The sequence below is a fragment of the Macaca thibetana genome, chromosome 19 (genome assembly GCF_024542745.1).
Source record: "Macaca thibetana thibetana isolate TM-01 chromosome 19, ASM2454274v1, whole genome shotgun sequence".
Taxonomy (NCBI): Eukaryota; Metazoa; Chordata; class Mammalia; order Primates; family Cercopithecidae; genus Macaca; species Macaca thibetana.
Window position 1 is genome coordinate 27105719 of NC_065596.1, and position 18046 is coordinate 27123764.

General features: G+C 48.6%; 2 protein-coding genes across 19 annotated transcripts in view; one reads left to right on the top strand and one right to left on the bottom strand.

Moving 5' to 3' along the window:
- The window catches only part of CALM3 (calmodulin 3), a 203052-nt gene that overhangs the window by 24905 nt on the left and 160101 nt on the right, over window positions 1-18046 (top strand). Inside the window, exon 1 of one of the 18 annotated variants that reach the window (XM_050772300.1) lies at window positions 872-875. The exons of 14 other annotated variants lie outside the window; for them this stretch is intronic. The gene's annotated coding sequence lies outside the window, so the exon portion shown is untranslated. Of the gene's footprint in view, window positions 1-871; window positions 876-6695; window positions 6700-9728; window positions 9733-17544; window positions 17549-18046 lie in introns of those variants that run through there. 3 more of the 18 variants (XM_050772285.1, XM_050772291.1, XM_050772272.1) reach the window with 3 other exon arrangements.
- Window positions 8144-13829, bottom strand: PNMA8C (PNMA family member 8C). Its single transcript, XM_050772331.1, has 2 exons — window positions 12653-13829; window positions 8144-8429 (listed from the first exon to the last, which is right to left on the bottom strand). Exon 1 carries the CDS (start codon window positions 13266-13268, stop codon window positions 12654-12656), a length of 615 nt encoding a protein of 204 aa, XP_050628288.1. The 5' UTR covers window positions 13269-13829; the 3' UTR covers window positions 8144-8429; window position 12653.

The window sequence follows — 18046 nt, forward strand, 5'->3', positions numbered from 1 at the left end:
GCTAATTTTTGTATACTTTAAATAGAGATGTGGTTTCACCACGTTGCCCAGACTCATCTCGAATTACTAACCTCAAGTGATCCACCCACCTCAGCCTCCCAAAGTGCTGGAATTCCAGGCCTGAGCTACTGTGCCTAGCCAAGCCAATGTTTTCAATGCAAGATGGACACTCTCTGCTGCAAAGATTCCTATGGCAGGGGTAGTATTGGCTCCACCTTGCATATGAAGAAACTGAGGCCCAGAGAGGTAAAGTCACCTCCCTGAAGTCACACAGCTAGTTAGTAACAGAGCCAAGATTTGAACCCAGGTCTGCCTGTGCAACTCCAAAGCTTTTGATGTCTTCTCTGTCACGTCCCCTGTTGATGCTGGGACACAGTCGGGTTCTGTCTCCTGAGGGGCAGTACCTTGGAGTAGTCACCAGTTTGCCTTTGGTGTCTGAGACTCCAAAACAACTTTTTATTAGCACATGGACAACGGACCCCTCTCTTGAGGAAGCTGGGCACGTCTTTATAAAACCAGGCTAGCTCACTGCAAAGCTAAAAAAATGAAAAACAAAAAACAGGCTAACATGTTCTATGTCAACACAAAACAAATTATCACTGGACCCAGGATTGCAGGGACCAACATTTAACAGCTTCCTTCCTCTTTGCTAAGTTGCTTGTATATATTTACTTCTCCCTCAGATTTTGTGAAATAGGTTACTGCTATCTCCATTTTAGAGATAAGATACCTGAGGTATAAAAACATGAAGTGGTTTGCCCAGGCTCATGCCCCAGGAAGTGAAAGAGTTAGGACTTGGGTCGGGCGCAGTGGCCCACGCCTGTAATCCCAGCACTTTGGGAGGCCAAGGAGGGTGGATCATTTGAGGTCGGGGGTTCGAGACCAGCCTGGCCAATATGGTGAAACCCCGCCTCTACTAAAAATACAAAAATTAGCCAGGCATGGTGGCAGGCACCTGTAATCCCAGCTACTTGGGAGGCTGAGGCAGGAGAATCACTTGAACCTGGGAGGAGGTGGAGGTTGCAGTGAGCCGAGATGGCACCATTGCACTCCAGCCTAGGCAACAGAGGGAGACTCTGTCTCAAAAAACAAACAAACAAACAAAAAGAGTTAGGACTTGAACCCAGGCCACATGTCCCACACGACTCTTTGCCTCCAAACCTTCACACACAAGACAGAGGCATCTGTTGCCTTAATTAGCAGGTTGCCTAGTGAGCAAGCTGATGAGAGGAATTTCATGTGCAATTCCACTGTTGGCTCCCTAGATATTTATCCACAGGCTGTATTTATCACTGTATGACCATGTCTTGTATTTTCTGCGCCTGATGTTTTAACATCTGGGGCCATGACGACCCCAGAGGGACTGCTCCTCCCAGGGCCAGCCAATTCCTAGACTTAGTAAACAACTTGTCCTTGAACAAGCTCTTCAAAAGCAAAACCACCAATCCAGAGCCCACGCCCCCAACTGCCTCCTTTATTGGGCTTTCATATTCTGGGTCACCATTCACCTGCCCCAGTCGCCCCAGGGACAGGTTCTAGACAACCAGAGACAGCCCCTATGGCCCACATCCCACTGAAAGTGCTAACCCTGCTTACTTTGCCTCACCCCTCCTTCCTGCAAAAACCACTTAAGACTCTCATTTGAGGCCAGGTGCGGTGGCTCATGCCTGTAATCCCAGCACTTTGGGAGACCAAGGTGGGTGGATCACCTGAGGTCGGGAGTTCGAGACCAGCCTGACCAACATGGAGAAACCCTGTCTCTACTAAAAATACAAAATTTGGGCCGGGCGCAGTGGCTCACACCTGTAATCCCAGCACTTTGGGAGGCTGAGGCAGGTGGATCACCTGAGGTCAGGAGTTCAAGACCAGCCTAGCCAACATGGTGAAACCCCATTTCTACTAAAAATACAAAAAAAAACAAAAACAAAATTAGCCAGGCGTGGTGGCGGGTGCCTGTAATCCCAGCTACTTGGGAGGCTGAGGCAGGAGAATCGCTTGAGCCTGGGAGACAGAGGTTGCAGTGAGCTGAGATCATGCCATTGCACTCCAGTCTGGGCGACAAGAGCGAAACTCTGTCTCAAAACAAAAACAAAAACAAAAACAAAACAAAATTTGCTGGGCATGATAGCGCATGCCTGTAATCCCAGCTAATTGGGAGGCTGAGGCAGGAGAATCGCTTGAACCCGGGAGGCAGAGGTTGTGGAGGTTGCGGTGAGTCGAGATCGAGCCATTGCACTCCAGCCTGGACAACAAGGGCGAAACTGACTCAAAAAAAAAAAAAAAGACCCTCCTTTGGTTCCCCCCTCCCTCTGCCTCCAAGCCCAGGGCTTCCCTGTGAGCCTCCTCCATCTGTCAGAGGCATTTAAACCAGAGCAACACCATCTTGAATAGGGTCTGGGTAAAATGAGACTGAAACCTACCGGACTGCATTCTCAGAAGGTGAAGACATTCTAAGTCACTGGATGAGAGAGGAGGTCAGCACAAGATACAGGTCAAAAAGACCTTGCTGATGAAAAGGATTGCAGTAAAGAAGCTGGCTAAATCCCACCAAAACCAAGATGGCGATGAGAGTGACCTCTGGTCGTCCTCATTGCTACACTCCCACCAGCTAGCTCCATGACAGTTTGCAAATGCCATGGCAACATCAGGAAGTTACCCTATATGGTCTAAAAAATGGAGGCATGAATAATCCACCCCTTGTTTAGAATATCATCAAGAAATAACCGTAAAAATGGGTAAACAGCAGCCCTCGGGGCTACTCTGTCTGTGGAGCAGCCATTCTTTTTTTCCTCTACTTTCTTTTTTTTTTTTTTTTTTTCTGAGACATAGCTTCGCTCTTGTTGCCCAGGTTGGAGTGCAATGGCACGATCTCGGCTCACTGCAACCTCTGCCTCCCGGGTTCAAGCGATTCTCCTGTCTCAGCCTCCCCAGTAGCTGGGATTACAGGTGCCTGACACCACACCCGGCTAATTTTTGTATTTTTAGTAGAGACGTGGTTTCTCCATGTTGGCTAGGCTGGTCTCGAACTCTTGACCTCTGGTGATCTGCCCACCTTGGCCTCCCAAAGTGCTGGGATTAAAGGCATGAGCCACCATGCCCGGCCTACTTTCTTAATAAACTTGCTTTCACTTTACTCTATAAACTTGTCCTGAATTGTTTCTTGCACGAGATTCAAGAACCCTCTCTTGGGGTCTGGATCAGGACCCGTTTCCGGTAACACGTCATAGTATGGCCTCTTCCTCTTGGGATCTGTGAGTTACAAACATGTTTTCAACAGTAGTCATCTGACCTCTTGGCCTTACCATACCTAAATCATAATAAAACCTATATTAAAACAATCCCACATATTTCTTGAGCACCTGCGATGTGCCAGGCACAGTGCTGGGCCCTGGGGATAAGGAGACAGACCCAGTTCTGCCCTCTGGGAGCTCACAGTCTTGCAGGGAAGAGTGGCATCAAAGATTTATGCAAATAAGATTAATCAGCATTGAGAGGTTTACCAAGCTGGAAAAATACAGGGAGCTATGAGAGGATAAAATAGGGGCACCTAGACAAGCCTATTTTACCAACATGGTAAAACCCTGTCTCTACTAGAAATACAAAATTAGCTGGGCATGGTGGTGCATGCCTGTAATCCCAGCTACTCTGGAGGCTGAAGCAGAAGAATTGCTTGAACCTGGGAGGCAGAGGTTGCCGTGAGCTAAGATCACGCCATTGAACTCTAGCTTGGGCAACAAGAGCAAAACTCTGTCTCAAAAAAAAAAAAAAAAAAAAAAAAAAAAAAAAAAATGGGGACACCTAATCCAGTCTGAGGGGTCCAGGAAGGTTTCCTGGAGGGAGGGGGTGGAAAGCCTGAAGGGCGACTGAAAGCCAGACGGAACAGCAGGTGCAGAGTCGTGTGCTCTGTGCCCACCTAGGCACATATGCCCACCCCTTACCTGCCCTCCCAACTTCCTGCCCCGTAAGCACCAGAGGGCACACGCATCTGGGATTTTTTTTTTTTTTTTTTCCTTTTTGAGACAGAGTCTCACTCTGTTGCCCAGGCTGGAGTACAGTAGCGTGATCTTGGCTCACTGGAACCTCTGCCTCCCAGGTTCAAGCTATTCTCCCACCTCAGCCTCCTGAGTAGCTGGGATTACAGGTGTGCACCACCACGCCCCACTAATTTTTGTATTTTTAGTAAAGATGTGGTTTCACCATGTTGGCCAGGCTGGCCTTGAACTCCTGACCTCAGGTGATCTGTCCGTCTTAGCCTCCCAAAATGCTGGGATTACAGGCATGAGCCACTGCACCCAGCCCCAGCTGGGATTTTCAAAAGACTGGAAGGAGGGGACATACTGAGGGAGGGGTGGGAGCACCTCCAGGCAGGAGGACCCAAGAGAGAGAGCTGTGATATGGATGCAACCTCGAGGGCTGGGAGCCCAGGAGGCGGGGAGCAAGGAAGAAGTAACTCAACCTCTTTCTCCTTCCATCCCCTGATGTCCTGGCCCCCGAGAGATGATCCCAGCCGGAAATCATAGTGCAAAGGAACTTGGGTAATGCAGTCCACAGAGTCAGCCCTCCCACCCCAAGCGCACAGAGCAGGCTGGGGAAGTGCAGAGAAAGAATCTTGGAGACACGTGGAGAATCACCAGCCCCAGGCTTCATGGGAATTACATATTATTATTATTATTATTTAGATGGAGTCTTGCTCTGTCGCCCAGGCTGGAGTGCAGTGGCGATTCTCCTGCCTCAGCCTCCCAAGTAACTGGGATTACAGGTGCGCACAACCACACCTGGCTGATTTTTGTATTTTTAGTTGAGACGGGATTTCACCATGTTGGCCAGGCTGGTCTCAAACTCCTAGGCTCAAGTGATCCACCTGCCTTAGCCTCCAAAAGTGCTGGGATTACAGGCGTGAGTCACCGTTCCCGGCCGGAATCACATATTATGTGTTGGTCACTCAGAGACTCAGAGCCTGCCTTCGGAATCCCTGTTTCTCACCAAGGACTGCTGGGAGGAGGCGCCAGGGTGCTGTCTCCCTGGATTCACCAAGACCCCATTCATCTGTGTGCCCTGCTAGCCCTCCATGTGGTGGAGTATGTGGGCTCTGGAGCGAGGCTGCCTGGGTTCAAATTCTGGTTCTATCACTCTGTGGTTGTGTGACTTTGGGTGAGTTTCTTCACCTCTCTGAGCCTTGGTTTCCTTCTCTGGCAAATGGCAGTTGTAATGAGACTTAACCCCATGGAAAGGTTGTGAGCAGTTCATGAGACCATGAGAAGTATTAGCACAGAGCCCGGGGATGGTAAATGCTCAAGAAATTAGAAAAGGTTGGCTGGGCGCGGTGGCTCAAGCCTGTAATCCCAGCACTTTGGGAGGCCGAGGCGGGTGGATCACGAGGTCAGGAGATCGAGACTATCCTGGCTAACATGGTGAAACCCTGTCTCTACTAAAAATACAAAAAACTAGCCGGGCGTGGTGGCGGGCGCCTGTAGTCTCAGCCACTTGGGAGGCTGAGGCGGGAGAATGGCGTGAACCCGGGAGGCGGAGCTTGCAGGGAGCCGAGATCACGCCACTGCACTCCAGCCTGGGAGACACAGCGAGACTCCGTCTCAAAAAAAAAAAAAAAAAAGAAAAAAAGAAATTAGAAAAGGCAGTGTGGGCCGGGTGTGGTGGCTCACGCCTGTAATCCCAGCACTTTGGGAGGCCAAGGCGGGCGGATCACGAGGTCAGGAGATGGAGACCATTCTGGCTAACAAGGTGAAACCCCATCTCTACTGAAAAAAAAAAAAAAAATGAAAACTTAGCCGGGCATGGTGGCACGCGCCTGTAGTCCCAGCTACTTGGGAGGCTGAGGCAGGAGAATCACTTGAACCTGGGAAGTGGAGGTTGCAGTGAGCCAAGATCACGCCATGGCACTACAGCCTGGGCCACAGAGCAAGTCTCCATCTGAAAGGAAAGGAAAGGAAGGGAAGGGGAGGGGAGGGGAGGGGAGGGCAGGGGAGAGGAGGGGAGGGGAGGGGAAAGGAAGGGAAGGTAAAGGAAAGGAAAGAAGAAAGGAAAGAGGAAAGGAAAGGAAAGGAAAAAAGAAAGGAAAGGAAAGGAAGAGAAAAGGCAGTGTGGTCTAGCTGTTTGTAGACTCAAGCCCGGTTCACATCCTGGCTCTATTTAAATTGTGTAGCTCTGTGCCTCATTTTCCAAATCTGGAGAATGAGATTGTATCAGTCTCATGGTGTTGAGTCTTGTGATTATTAAATTTATTGTTTGTGTAAAATGCTTAGAATAGTGCCTGGTACATATGAAGTATTCAATAAGCGCGAAGATTATTCTCTGCTCTAAGCCCCCACTTAAAACCAGAGTGTTCACTGCAGTTTCAAACGGGCCCTCAGACTGCCACCCACCTCTGGCTCATTTCCCAAGGTATCCTGAAGAATCTCCACCCAGCCATTACCAGAGACACCACGCTCTATGACTCCGATATCAGCTGGGGCCTCCCAGCCCGAGAGAGACCCCGATCAGTGTTAGGAGCGCAGAATGTGGTCAGAGGCCTATTTTCAATTCCTGTTGTGCTTTGCTCTGTAGCCTTAGACAAGTTACCTAGCCTCTCTGAGCTTTACTTTCTTCATCCATAGAATGAAATGATGATCTTAATAATAGTACAGGTTGATCATCTAATCTCTTATCTGTTGTTGTTGTTGTTGTTCTGAGATGTAGGGGGGGTCTCACTCTGTTGTCCAGGCTGGAGTGCAGTGGTGCAATCACAGTTCACTGCAGCCTTGACCTCCTGGCCTCAAGTGATCCCTCCACCTCAACCTCCAGTGTAGCTGGGACTACAGGTGCATGCCACCATGCCTAATTTGTTTTGTTTTGTTTTAGTTTTTGTAGAGATGGGAGTCTTGCTGTGTTGCCCAGGCTGGTTTTGAACTCCTAGTCTCAAGCAATTCTCCCACCTTGGCCTCCCAAAGTACTGGGATCACAGGTGTGAACCACTGCACCCAGCCCACTACAGAAGTATTGATGGGATTATAAGGGCTTCCCGCATCCCTCTATATTGATACTAAATTCTACAATATAAGGTATCATTTTTCTAAAATCCAAAACTCTGAATTCGGAACCACATATACCCCTGAAACCACATCTGGCTGAGGGTTTTTATAAGAGATTGTGGACCTATAGGGCCATACCTCACAGGGTTGGCAGGGTATGATGGGCTAATGATATGAAGGAATGTGGCATAGTGCCTGGAACACAAGATAGCCGTTACTGTTTTTATTTCGGTTAAATTGTTTCATCTTTCACACCAACCACTGGAAAACGGCCTGACATCTAAGAAGCTCGTAGGATAAAACAAAACCGTGTTTTGGCCGGACGCGGTGGCTCACGCCTGTAATCCCAGCACTTTGGGAAGCCAAGGTGGGCAGATCACGAGGTCAGGAGATTGAGACCATCCTGGCTAACGCAGCGAAACCCTGTCTCTCCTAAAAAATACCAAAAAAAATTAGCTGGGCGTGGTGGCGGGCACCTGTAGTCCCAGCTACTCGAGAGGCTGAGGTAGGAGAATGGTGTGAACCCGGGAGGCTGAGCTTGTAGTGAGCCAAGATCGTGCCACTGCACTCCAGCCTGGGCGACAGAGCAAGACTTTGTCTCAAAAAAAAAAAAAAAAGAAAGCTGTGTCTTGTGCCTGTTTGGCCATTAATATCAATAACAGCCCTTCTCAAAATAATGCAGGGCCAGGCACGGTGGCTCACTCCTGTAATCCCAGCATATTGGGAGGCCAAGGCAGGTGGATCACTTGAGGTCAGTAGTTCGAGACCAGTCTGGTCCACATGGCGAAACCCCATCTCTACTAAAAACAAAAACATCAGCCGGGCATGGTAGTGGGCGCCTGTAGTCCCAGCTACTCAGGAGGCTGAGGCAGGATAATCACTTGAACCCGGGAGGCGGAGGTTGCAGTGAGCCAAGATCACACCACTGCACTCCAGCATGGACAACAGAGAGAGACTGTCTCAAAAATAAATAAATAAATAAAAATAAAAATAAATGCAGTCCTGGAAGACTTCAGGCCATGGAAGCAGTTTTCAGTACTTGTTTTAGCAGCCACATCATTTTTCCAACTTAAATTTTACATGAATTTCCCCCCCATAAATCAAGGGGCAGACTGTGATTTCATTAGCATACATTTATTTTATGAGTTCATATTTGTACAAAAGAGCATCTCAATCACAAAGAACAATGAAGAGTTTTAGCTGAACCCCTTTTTGAAATCAGGGGTTTACAGAAGCCAGATGCAGCCCTCCAACAGCTGGCACATTCAATTTACCTGTGAATTTTTGCTTGGGATTTGCCCTACCAGTGATATATTGACTCAGCTAAGTAGCTTCAAATGGTGACAGTTTTACATGACAACTTGTACTGGAGTCCCAGGATACACTTTGACTGGTCCAGAAAACCTTGAAAGAGAAGTGGTAGGATTTTGATTTCATGGGCCACATTGAACAACCACACACATTGTATATTACAAATATAAATGTTATACCCCTGAAATCCACAACAAGCACAAAATACAGTCTTCGTACTGCAATATGGTAAGAAATGTCACACCATCCCTTATTATACAACGAATATGACTTGATGGGAGAGCAGCATTCAGCAAACATGCTGGAGGCTTTCGTAGCATTTATTCAAGCTGGGACTCTGGGATGCAACAACAAACACAGTAGTACGATATTCTGCGAGTGGGTATACCCAGGCCGGGCATTTACAAGGAATAGAAAGATCAGGCCAGGTACGGTGGCTCATGCCTGTAATCGCAGCACTTTGGGAGGCCAAGGTGGGCAAATCATGAGGTCAGGAGATCGAGACCATCCTGGCTAACATGGTGAAACCCCGTCTCTACTAAAAATACAAAAATTAGCCGAGCATGGTGGCGGGCGCCTGTAGTCCCAGTTACTCAGGAGGCTGAGGCAGGAGAATCACTTGAACCCGGGAAGCGGAGGTTGCAGTCAGCCGAGATCGCGCCACTGCACTCCAGCCTGGGCTACAGAGGGAGACTCCGTCTCAAAAAAAAAAAAAAAAAAAGGAAAAGAAAAAAAAAGAATCATCAGAGAAGCCGGGCACAGTGATTCACAACTGTAATCCCAGCACTTTGGGAAGCCGAGGTGGGTGGATCACTTGAGGTCAGGAGTTCAAGACCAGCCTGGACAACATGGTGAAACTCCATCTCTACTAAAAATACAAAAATTAGCTGGGTGTGGTGGCAAATGTCTGTAATCACAGCCACTCAGGGGGCTGAGGCAGGAGAATCACTTGAACCAGGGAGGCGGAGGTTGCAGTGAGCCGAGACTGTGGCACTGCACTTCAACCTGGGCAACCAAGCAAGACGTTTCCAAAAAAAAAAAAAAAAAAAACAGTCAACAGAGAGCTACACTTCTTGACTATGGATTTGCAAGAAGTTCACATATGTGTGTGGAGATGGCAGGAAAAGGTGTATCCCAACCACTGCACAAGAGAAAAGGATGGTGATCTGAGGCTAGACAGCCAGCTTGGGAAAGGGGCAAAAATCAGTCTTCGAGGTTTTAGGTTATGTCAATCAAGTGAATTCTAAAATTTCCTTCTGTTTCTTGGCACTTTCTGGGAATGCAAGAATCTAATAGGAGTTTCTGCCTGCTTGGGAGGGGGTCTCTTACCTGCACCCTGGGCGCCAGGGTAGGGGTGTAGAGACAGAACATCCATTTTTTGGCTTTGATAAGGGGGCGAAATAGGGGTGGCTTCCCAGAAATAAGAAAGGGGGTTGAGGCCAGCCACAGTGGTTTATGCCTGTAATCTCAGCACTTTGGGAGGCCGAGGCAGGCAAATCACTTGAGTTCGGGAGTTCGAGACCAGCCTGACCAACATGGCGAAACCCCATCTCTAAAAAAATATACAAAAATTAGCCGGGTGTGGTGGCAGGCAACTGTAATTCCAGCTACTCGGGAGGCTGACGAAGGAGAATCGCTCAAAGCTGGGAGGCGGAGGTTGCAGTGAGCCGAGATTACACCAGTGCACTCCAGCCTGGGTGACAGAGCGAGACTGTCTCAAGAAAAAGAGAAAAAGAAAAAGAAAAACAAAAGGCCGGGCGCGGTGGCTCAAGCCTGTAATCCCAGCACTTTGGGAGGCCGAGATGGGTGGATCACGAGGTCAGGAGATCGAGACCATCCTGGCTAACACGGTGAAACCCCGTCTCTACTAAGAAATACAAAAAATAGCCGGGCGAGGTGGCGGGCGCCTGTAGTCCCAGCTACTCGGGAGGCTGAGGCAGGAGAATGGCGTGAACCCGGGAGGCGGAGCTTGCAGTGAGCTGAGATCCGGCCACTGCACTCCAGCCTGGGCTACAGAGCGAGACTCCGTCTCAAAAAAAAAAAAAAAAAAAAAAAAAAAAAAAAAAAAAAAAAAAAAGAAAAACAAAAAAAAGAATGTTAAATGCTGGAAGTCGCAGACATGACTAACGTCCACCACAATAAGACATTAGGAGTCTTGGTCGGGCACGGTGGCACATGCCTGTAATCCCAGCACTTTGGGAGGCTGAGGCGGGCGGATCATGAGGTCAGGAGATTGAGACCATCCTGGCAAACATGGTGAAACCCCGTCTCTACTAAAAATACAAAATTAGTTGGACGTGGTGGTATGTGCCTGTAATCCCAGCTACTAGGGAGACTGAGGCAGGGGAATCGCTTGAACCAGGGAGTCAGAGGTTGCAGTGAGCTGAGATCGCACCTCTGCACTCCAGCCTGGTGACAGAGCGAGACTGTCTCAATAATAATAATTATTATTATTATAATAAATAAGACATTGGGAGTCTCCGGTATTACAATTTGGTAGGCTGAGTCTTTGTGTATAAGTTACATTTTTGAAAAGAGATTCCGTTAAACCTTTGCAGATCCTTGGACTAACAGAAGTTTGCAAATTGACAGGTCCCTTGTCTCTGAGCAAAAGATCTGCCTACTCACATGTATTTGGATTTTACCTGAATTTTAAAATTCTTCTTCACCTCAGTGTTAACGTTGTTCATTGGTAACTCTTGAAAATGGCCTCTTAATTATTTACCTCCTTTTGGACCATTGCCCAGGAGCCTTGCCTCTTCTGTAGAGAGTGGAGTTCACTCCTCCCCACCAAGCCAGAGCTTCTGGAATTTAACTTGGGGAGACTCACACCCTCACCCCAGGAGCCAATCGGGGCGGAAGGGTCCCGCTTCTGACCACTTCTGTAAGAGAGACTCAGCGTGTAGAGAAAGGCGACAGCTTTTCAACAGCCACTTACAGATCAGTGAGTTCCTCAGAGGTGGGGAGCAGGCAACTCACTCTCAGCCATGGTTTCTGCTTGACAGGGTGGCCCACTCCGGACCAATTTGTGCCAGAGGTACATTCAAGGTACATGCTTTTGAAACACAGAAAACGGCTCTAGACTTTGCTATAACAGGATTTCCAGGAGGGCGCAAAGCTAGAGGGGTCTGTGCCGCCCGCCTCCCCCCAGCAAGAGAGGCTGTCCCCAGAATCAGGCCGCGGGTGACAGCCGAAGGAGGATGGCGGTCTTCTCCCGAGCAGGGATCTCCCTGACACGTTCCTCCTGGATCTGCGTGGGTTTTCTTCAACTGCAGTAAGAGATCTGCAAAACCTTGGAATCCGGGACCGTTTCCCCCTCCTCCATTTTCTGCAAAGGGCGCAGGCGCCTTGGGGGCAGTCTGTGGTCTCCTGGCAAACATGATAGCAACGATCGGACGCGCTGCTAGGCTCTGGCTCTGACTGCGCCTGCGCGGCTGCTCCCGCGGGGTCTCCCGGGTGGCGGAAAATGTTTGTGGGTCTTTGAGACCCTTCCTTACTTAGAAATTACTCTCATCTACTCAAATGATACCCATACACATACTCAGGTGTTACCTGCACACTCTCAAATATTACCCACAACTACTTTCAATTATACGCCGATGCTACCCACACACTCTAATGCTATCCACACTCACTAATGTGTATTCAAGTAACCCAAATGTTACCCGCACCTATTCAAATAGCTACTATGAGAGTTACGGGCAAGGTTTTGGTCTGTTTATTCCCCTTCTGTATTCCCAGTGCCTGGCACACTGTAGGTCCTCAGGAAATTTTGTTGGGTTGCATGGATACACGGATGAATGAGCAATTCACACTTAACCAGATTTTATGATCATTCAGCTGTTATCCACATGTACTCAAATGCTACCTACGCTCACTCCGATGTCTCCAAGTAATTCAAATATTACCCACTTACTCTGAGTGCCATGAAGGCAGGGATTTTTATTGAGTTTACTCCCTTCCGTATCCTCAACTCCTAGAACAGTACCTGGGACCTAGTAGGTAGGCAATAAATATCTGTAGGATGAATAAATGAGCCACAGGTACCCAGATGTTAGCCACACCCACTCAGATGTAACCCACAAGTTAGTTAACTCAGATAAAAATAGCCACCTCTTTCGCACTAGTCAGATGTTACCTGTGCTATTCAAATGATACCCATTCTTACTCAAAAGTTACCTACTCACTAGAGTCATTCTCACCCTCCCTTGCATTACCCACACTCACTCGCACTCCTTAAACCTACTCAGGTGGTATCTACCCTCCCACAGTCATCACCCCCTCAGATACCCCCCATGCCCACCCGATGCCACCACCTCACAGCTTCTTGTCTGAGGCGTGATGTCGCCGGCGGTTTTTCTTGTTCTTCCTTTTGCCCCTCTTGCCATCTCCAGCTTTGCTCTCCTTCTCGGAGGAGTTCAGAGGTGGCACCGCGTCCATCCGGACGGTGGCCCCAGCCTCCGGCTTCTCCCCCAGCCCAGGCACACAGCACTTTCTTGCAGGCAGCTCTCTGGGGCCCGTTGCTGGGGGACACAGTTCCTGCCTCAGGACCCGGGCCATATCCTCCACCGTCCTGCCCTCGCTCTGCAGAAAGAGGTTCAGCTTGGTCAGGAATTCGATGTCCTGCTTCCGGGGCATGTAGACCACTCTCCACACACCGCCCTTGCCCTTGATCTCCCTGGGGACCACGGCGTAATTGATGTCCTCCGTCAGCTGAATGATGGCCGCCTTGGATTTATCCTCTTCCAGATAGGCCTTCCCAGCCACTTCGAACTTGCCTAGAGGTTTGAGGGGCAGCCGAATAATCTCTTCGAATTCCTCGTGGTTGCAGTCCTCTGGGATCCCCAGGATCATCAGGGACTTGTAACTGTCCACTTCCAGGGCCTTGCACCCGTGCTCCAACAGTGCAATGTCCTTCACGCCGAACAGCATCTTGCCCAACTCTTTGAGGCAGCAGTATGCCCGCTGGTGGACACCTGAGCTGCCTCGGGAATCCGCGAAATTATCCAGGATGCCGCGATTCTTTCCCAAAGGCTAGGAGAGAGTGAGGCCTCAGGGGCCGGAAGTCGCTCCCCAGGACCCCTTCGTCCAGCTCAGTGAAGGATGCTCCCAGCCCCTGCCTGCAGGGCTGTGCAACGTCGGGGCTTCTGTGGCTCCCTCTGAGTGGGCTCCAAGATTCCCAGGGACTTACGCCTGCTGGAGAAGCAGAAGGCGGTGTTTGCCACCTGACTCGCGGCTCCCGGGTCCTGGGCAAGGCTGCACCAAGGAGGGTCTCAAGATGATGCTTCCCCTTTCTTGGCGTGGCCTCCGAAGGTCTCGCAGGCCCCAACAGTCTCTCCGGATCTGGGACTGCTGATCTCCCTGGGGCAACTGCCAACGGAGTGTCGTGCAGTTGGGGGACCCTGCAGGCAGGGAGGCTCGTTCCTCACCGCTGGCCCAGAGGTTGCCCTCAGTGCCCTGTGGCCCGACTAGGACGAGGATGTGGCCGCTGCACTTGCTCCCGCAGTGACGTCACCGCCTCCTTCCGCTCTGCGGCCTGGCGGTCTCCATGGCAACCGCTGGAGCATCGCCTCTGCCATTGGCCGACTGGCCGCATTGAAATCAAGAGTCTGAGGGGGTCATTCGGAGGTGAGGGGTCGGCCACCAGGCATCAGAAGCGCCCGCGATTCTCCTTTGAATAATAGCTGATTCCAGAGGCGAGGGGACAGCGAATGTACAAGAGGCACCCGGGCATACTGTGAGGTCAGAAAGTAAGGAAGTGCTTAAAAAAAAAAAAAAAAAAAGATGAGAACACCTGGAAAGACACAGGAACCAGCCTGCAAGGCTCCCATGGCCAACCCTGGGACAATTTCAGCATCAACGTTAAAAATCAAAGTAGGCCGGGCGCGGTGGCTCAAGCCTGTAATCTCAGCACTTTGGGAGGCCGAGACGGGCGGATCACAAGGTCAGGAGATCGAGACCATCCTGGCTAACACGGTGAAACCCCGTCCCTACTAAAAAATACAAAAAACTAGCCGGACGTGGCGGCGGGCGCCTGTAGTCCCAGCTACTCGGGAGGCTGAGGCAGGAGAATGGCGTAAACCCGGGAGGCGGAGCTTGCAGTGAGCTGAGATCCGGCTACTGCACTCCAGCCTGGGCGACAGAGCCAGACTCTGCCTCAAAAAAAAAAAAAAAAAAAAAAAAAAAAAAAAAAAAAGAAAGTAACAGATTATAACCCCTTGAATAAAATTAGAATCTATGAGTTGATGTAGATGTAAGTACATGAATGAAAAGTTTGGTGAAGAATGTAAACTATCACATTGTCTCAAAGTACCTGCCCACATTACACTCATCAAAGGGAACAAATGTATCTTTACAGTGGAATGTTCTTGCTTGTAGGACACACACACTATAATATTCAGAGCGATATGACAATTTACACTCAAAATGCTTCAGGGGAGAAAACATTCTTTTATTTTTTTGAGATGAAGTCTCCCTCTGTTGCCCAGGCTGGAGTGCAGTGGCCGGATCACGGCTCATTGCAACCTCCGCCTCCCAGGTTCAAGCGATTATCCTGATGGGATTACAGGCGTGAGCCACCACGCCTAGCCAATACTAGATATTATCAGGCTTTTTCACTTTGGATATTCTGGTATGTATCTCATCGGAGTAATCTCCTGAGTAAAGTCTTGTGTTTTACATTTGAATATTCCTGATAACCAGTGAAATTGAGAATTTATTTTCAGATATTTATTGGTCATTTGGATATTCTGTTTTGTGAAGAGTCTGCTAAAGTCTTTCACTTGTTTTTCTATTGGATTGTTATCTCTTTCTTATTGAATTGTAGTTGTTTTTTTTTTTTTTTTTTTTTTTTGAGACGGGGTCTCACTCTGTCACCTAGGCTGCAGTGCAGAGGCCCAGCCTCAAACTCCTGGGATCAAGCGATCCTCCCAGCTCAGCCTCTTGAGCAGCTGGAACTACAGGCATATGTCACCACGCCCAGCTAACTTAAAAAAAAATTTTTTTTTTGTAGAGATGGGGTCTTACCATGTTGCCCAGGCTGGTTATAAATCCTAGGCTCAAGCAATCCTCTCACCTCTGCCTCCCAAAGTAATAGGATTACTCTGATACACCCCTCCTCCAGCAACCCTAGCATTCCCCGGATAGTAACTTTTTTGGGGGGGTAAATAAGGGTATCTCTATGTTGCCTAGGCTGGTATAGAACTCCTGAGTTCAAGCAATTCTCCCACCTGGGCATCCTAAAGAGTAGGGATTACAGGCACGAGCCACCACGCCTAGCCTCAGTAACTTTTAAACATGATCCAGCCATCCCTATATTATTATTATTATTTTGCCATCACGAATGTAGTTTATTTTTTAATGTTTAATTTTTAATTGTGTGGGTACATAGTAGCTGTATATATGTATGTGGTATACAAGATATTTGATACAGGCATGCAACAAGAAATAATCACATTGTGGAGAATGAGGTTGCCATCTCCTTAACCACTTATCTTTTGTGTTATAAACAATCCAATTACATTCATTTAGGTATTTTGAAATGTACTATTATTATTAACAATAGTCATCCTGTTGTGCTATCAAATAGTATGTCTTATTCATTCTTTCTATTTGTGTTGTGTGTTGTACCCATTAACCATCCCCACCTCCCCCATCCATCCCCCTCACAACCCTTCCCAGCCTCTGGTAACCTTCTCTCTATATGTTCAGCTGTTTGTTTTGTTTTGTTTTGTTTTGAGATGGAGTCTCACTGTGTCACCCAGGCTGGAGTGTAATGGCGCGATCTCGGCTCACCACAACCTCTGCCTCCCAGGTTCAAGTGATTCTCCTGCCTCAACCTCCCTAGCAGCTGGGATTACAGGCATGCGCCACCATGCCTGGCTAATTTTTGTATTTTTAGTAGAGACGGGGTTTCACCATGTCAGCCAGGCTGGTCTGGAACTCCTGACCTCAAGTGATCCGCCCTTCTCGGCCTCCCAGAGTGCTGGGATTACAGGCGTGAGCCACCATGTTCATTCTCATTCAATGATTTTGATTATTTTAATTGCCACAAATACATGAGAACATGCCGTTTGTCTTTCTGTGCCTGGCTTATTTCACTTAACACAATGACCTCCAGTTCCATCCATGTTTTTGCAAATGGCAGGATCTCATTCTTTTTAATGGCTGAATAGTACTCCATTGTGTATAAGCACCACATTTTCTGTATCCATTCTTCTGTTGATGGACACTCAGGTTGTTTCCAAATCTTGGTGGTCGTGGACAGTGCTGCAACGAACATGGGAATGCAGAGATCTCCTTAATCTACTGATTTCCTTTCTTTTGGGTATATACCCAGCAGTGGGATGTCAGGATCAATTTTTAGCTTAATTTTTAGTTTTGAAGAACCTCCAAATTATTCTCTATAGTGGTTTCACTAATTTACATTCCCACCAACAGAGTATGAGGGTTCCCTTTTCTCCACCAGCATTTGTTCTTTCCTGTCTTTTGGAAGTAAGCTTTTTTTTTTTTTTTTTTTTGAGAAGGAGTTTCACTCTTGTTGCCCAGGCTAGAGTGCAATGGCACAATCTTGGCTCACTGCAACCTCTGCCTCCCAGGTTCAAGCGATTCTCCTGCCTCAGCCTCCCGAGTAGCTGGGATTACAGGCATGTGCCACCATGCCCGGCTAATTTTTTTGTATTTTTGGTAGAGATGGCGTTTCTCCATGTTGGTCAGGCTGGTCACGAACTCCCGACCTCAGGTGATCCGCTCGCCTCGGCCTCCCAAAGTGCTGAGATGACAGGCGTGAGCCACTGCGTCTGGCCGGATATAAGCTATTTTAACTGGGGTGAGATGATACTTTATCTCATTTTAGTTTTGACCACCATCCCTCTCTGGGTCCTCACCTCCCCAGATTCATCCACAATTGTCTAAGATCCAATCACATAATGTTTCTTATCCTACGTGGCTCATAGCAGACCTTCTGTTTAACACTGATTGATCCTCAACAATCATAACTCTTTCTTTACAAACATCAGTGGAACTAACATATTACTTTTCAGATTTCCCAGTAGAGAGAAAACAAGGGAAATGTGCCCTCTCATTTAGGGGTATTAGGAACCAGCTCTTCCACAGAGATTTCTTTTACGTCTAATTTTCTCATTAAAAAAATCTGCATTTGAGCCCGGCACAGTGGCTCACACCTGTAATCCCAGTACTTTGGGAGGCCGGGGCAGGTGGATCACAAGGTCAAGAGATCAAGACCATCCTGGCTAACATGGTGAAACCCCGTCTCTACTAAAAACACAAAAATTAGCTGGGCATGGTGGCCCATGCCTGTAGTCCCAGCTACTGCGGAGGCTGAGGCAAGAGAATTGCTTGAACCTGGGAGGGGAAGGTTGCAGTGAGCTGGGATCACACCACTGCACTCTAGCCTGGCTACAGAGTGAGACTCCGTCTAAAAAAAAAAAAAAATTTGCATTCGAACCAGTCATGGTGGCTTACACCTGTAATCCCAGCACTTTGGGAGGCCGAGGCGGGCGGATTGCCTGAAGTCAGGAGTTCGAGACCAACCTGGCCAACAGGACGACATCCCATCTCCGGTAAAGATACAAAAATTAGCCAGGTGTGGTGGCATGCACCAGTAATCCCAGCTACTTGGGAGGCTGAGGCAGGAGAATCACTTGAACCTGGCAGGTGGAGGTTGCAGTGAGCTGAGATCACGCCACTGC

What these genes read in the sequence shown, in the direction of transcription:
- PNMA8C (XM_050772331.1), bottom strand. Translation starts at nt 13,268, where the DNA reads ATGCTGTTCGGCGTGAAGGACATTGCACTGTTGGAGCACGGGTGCAAG.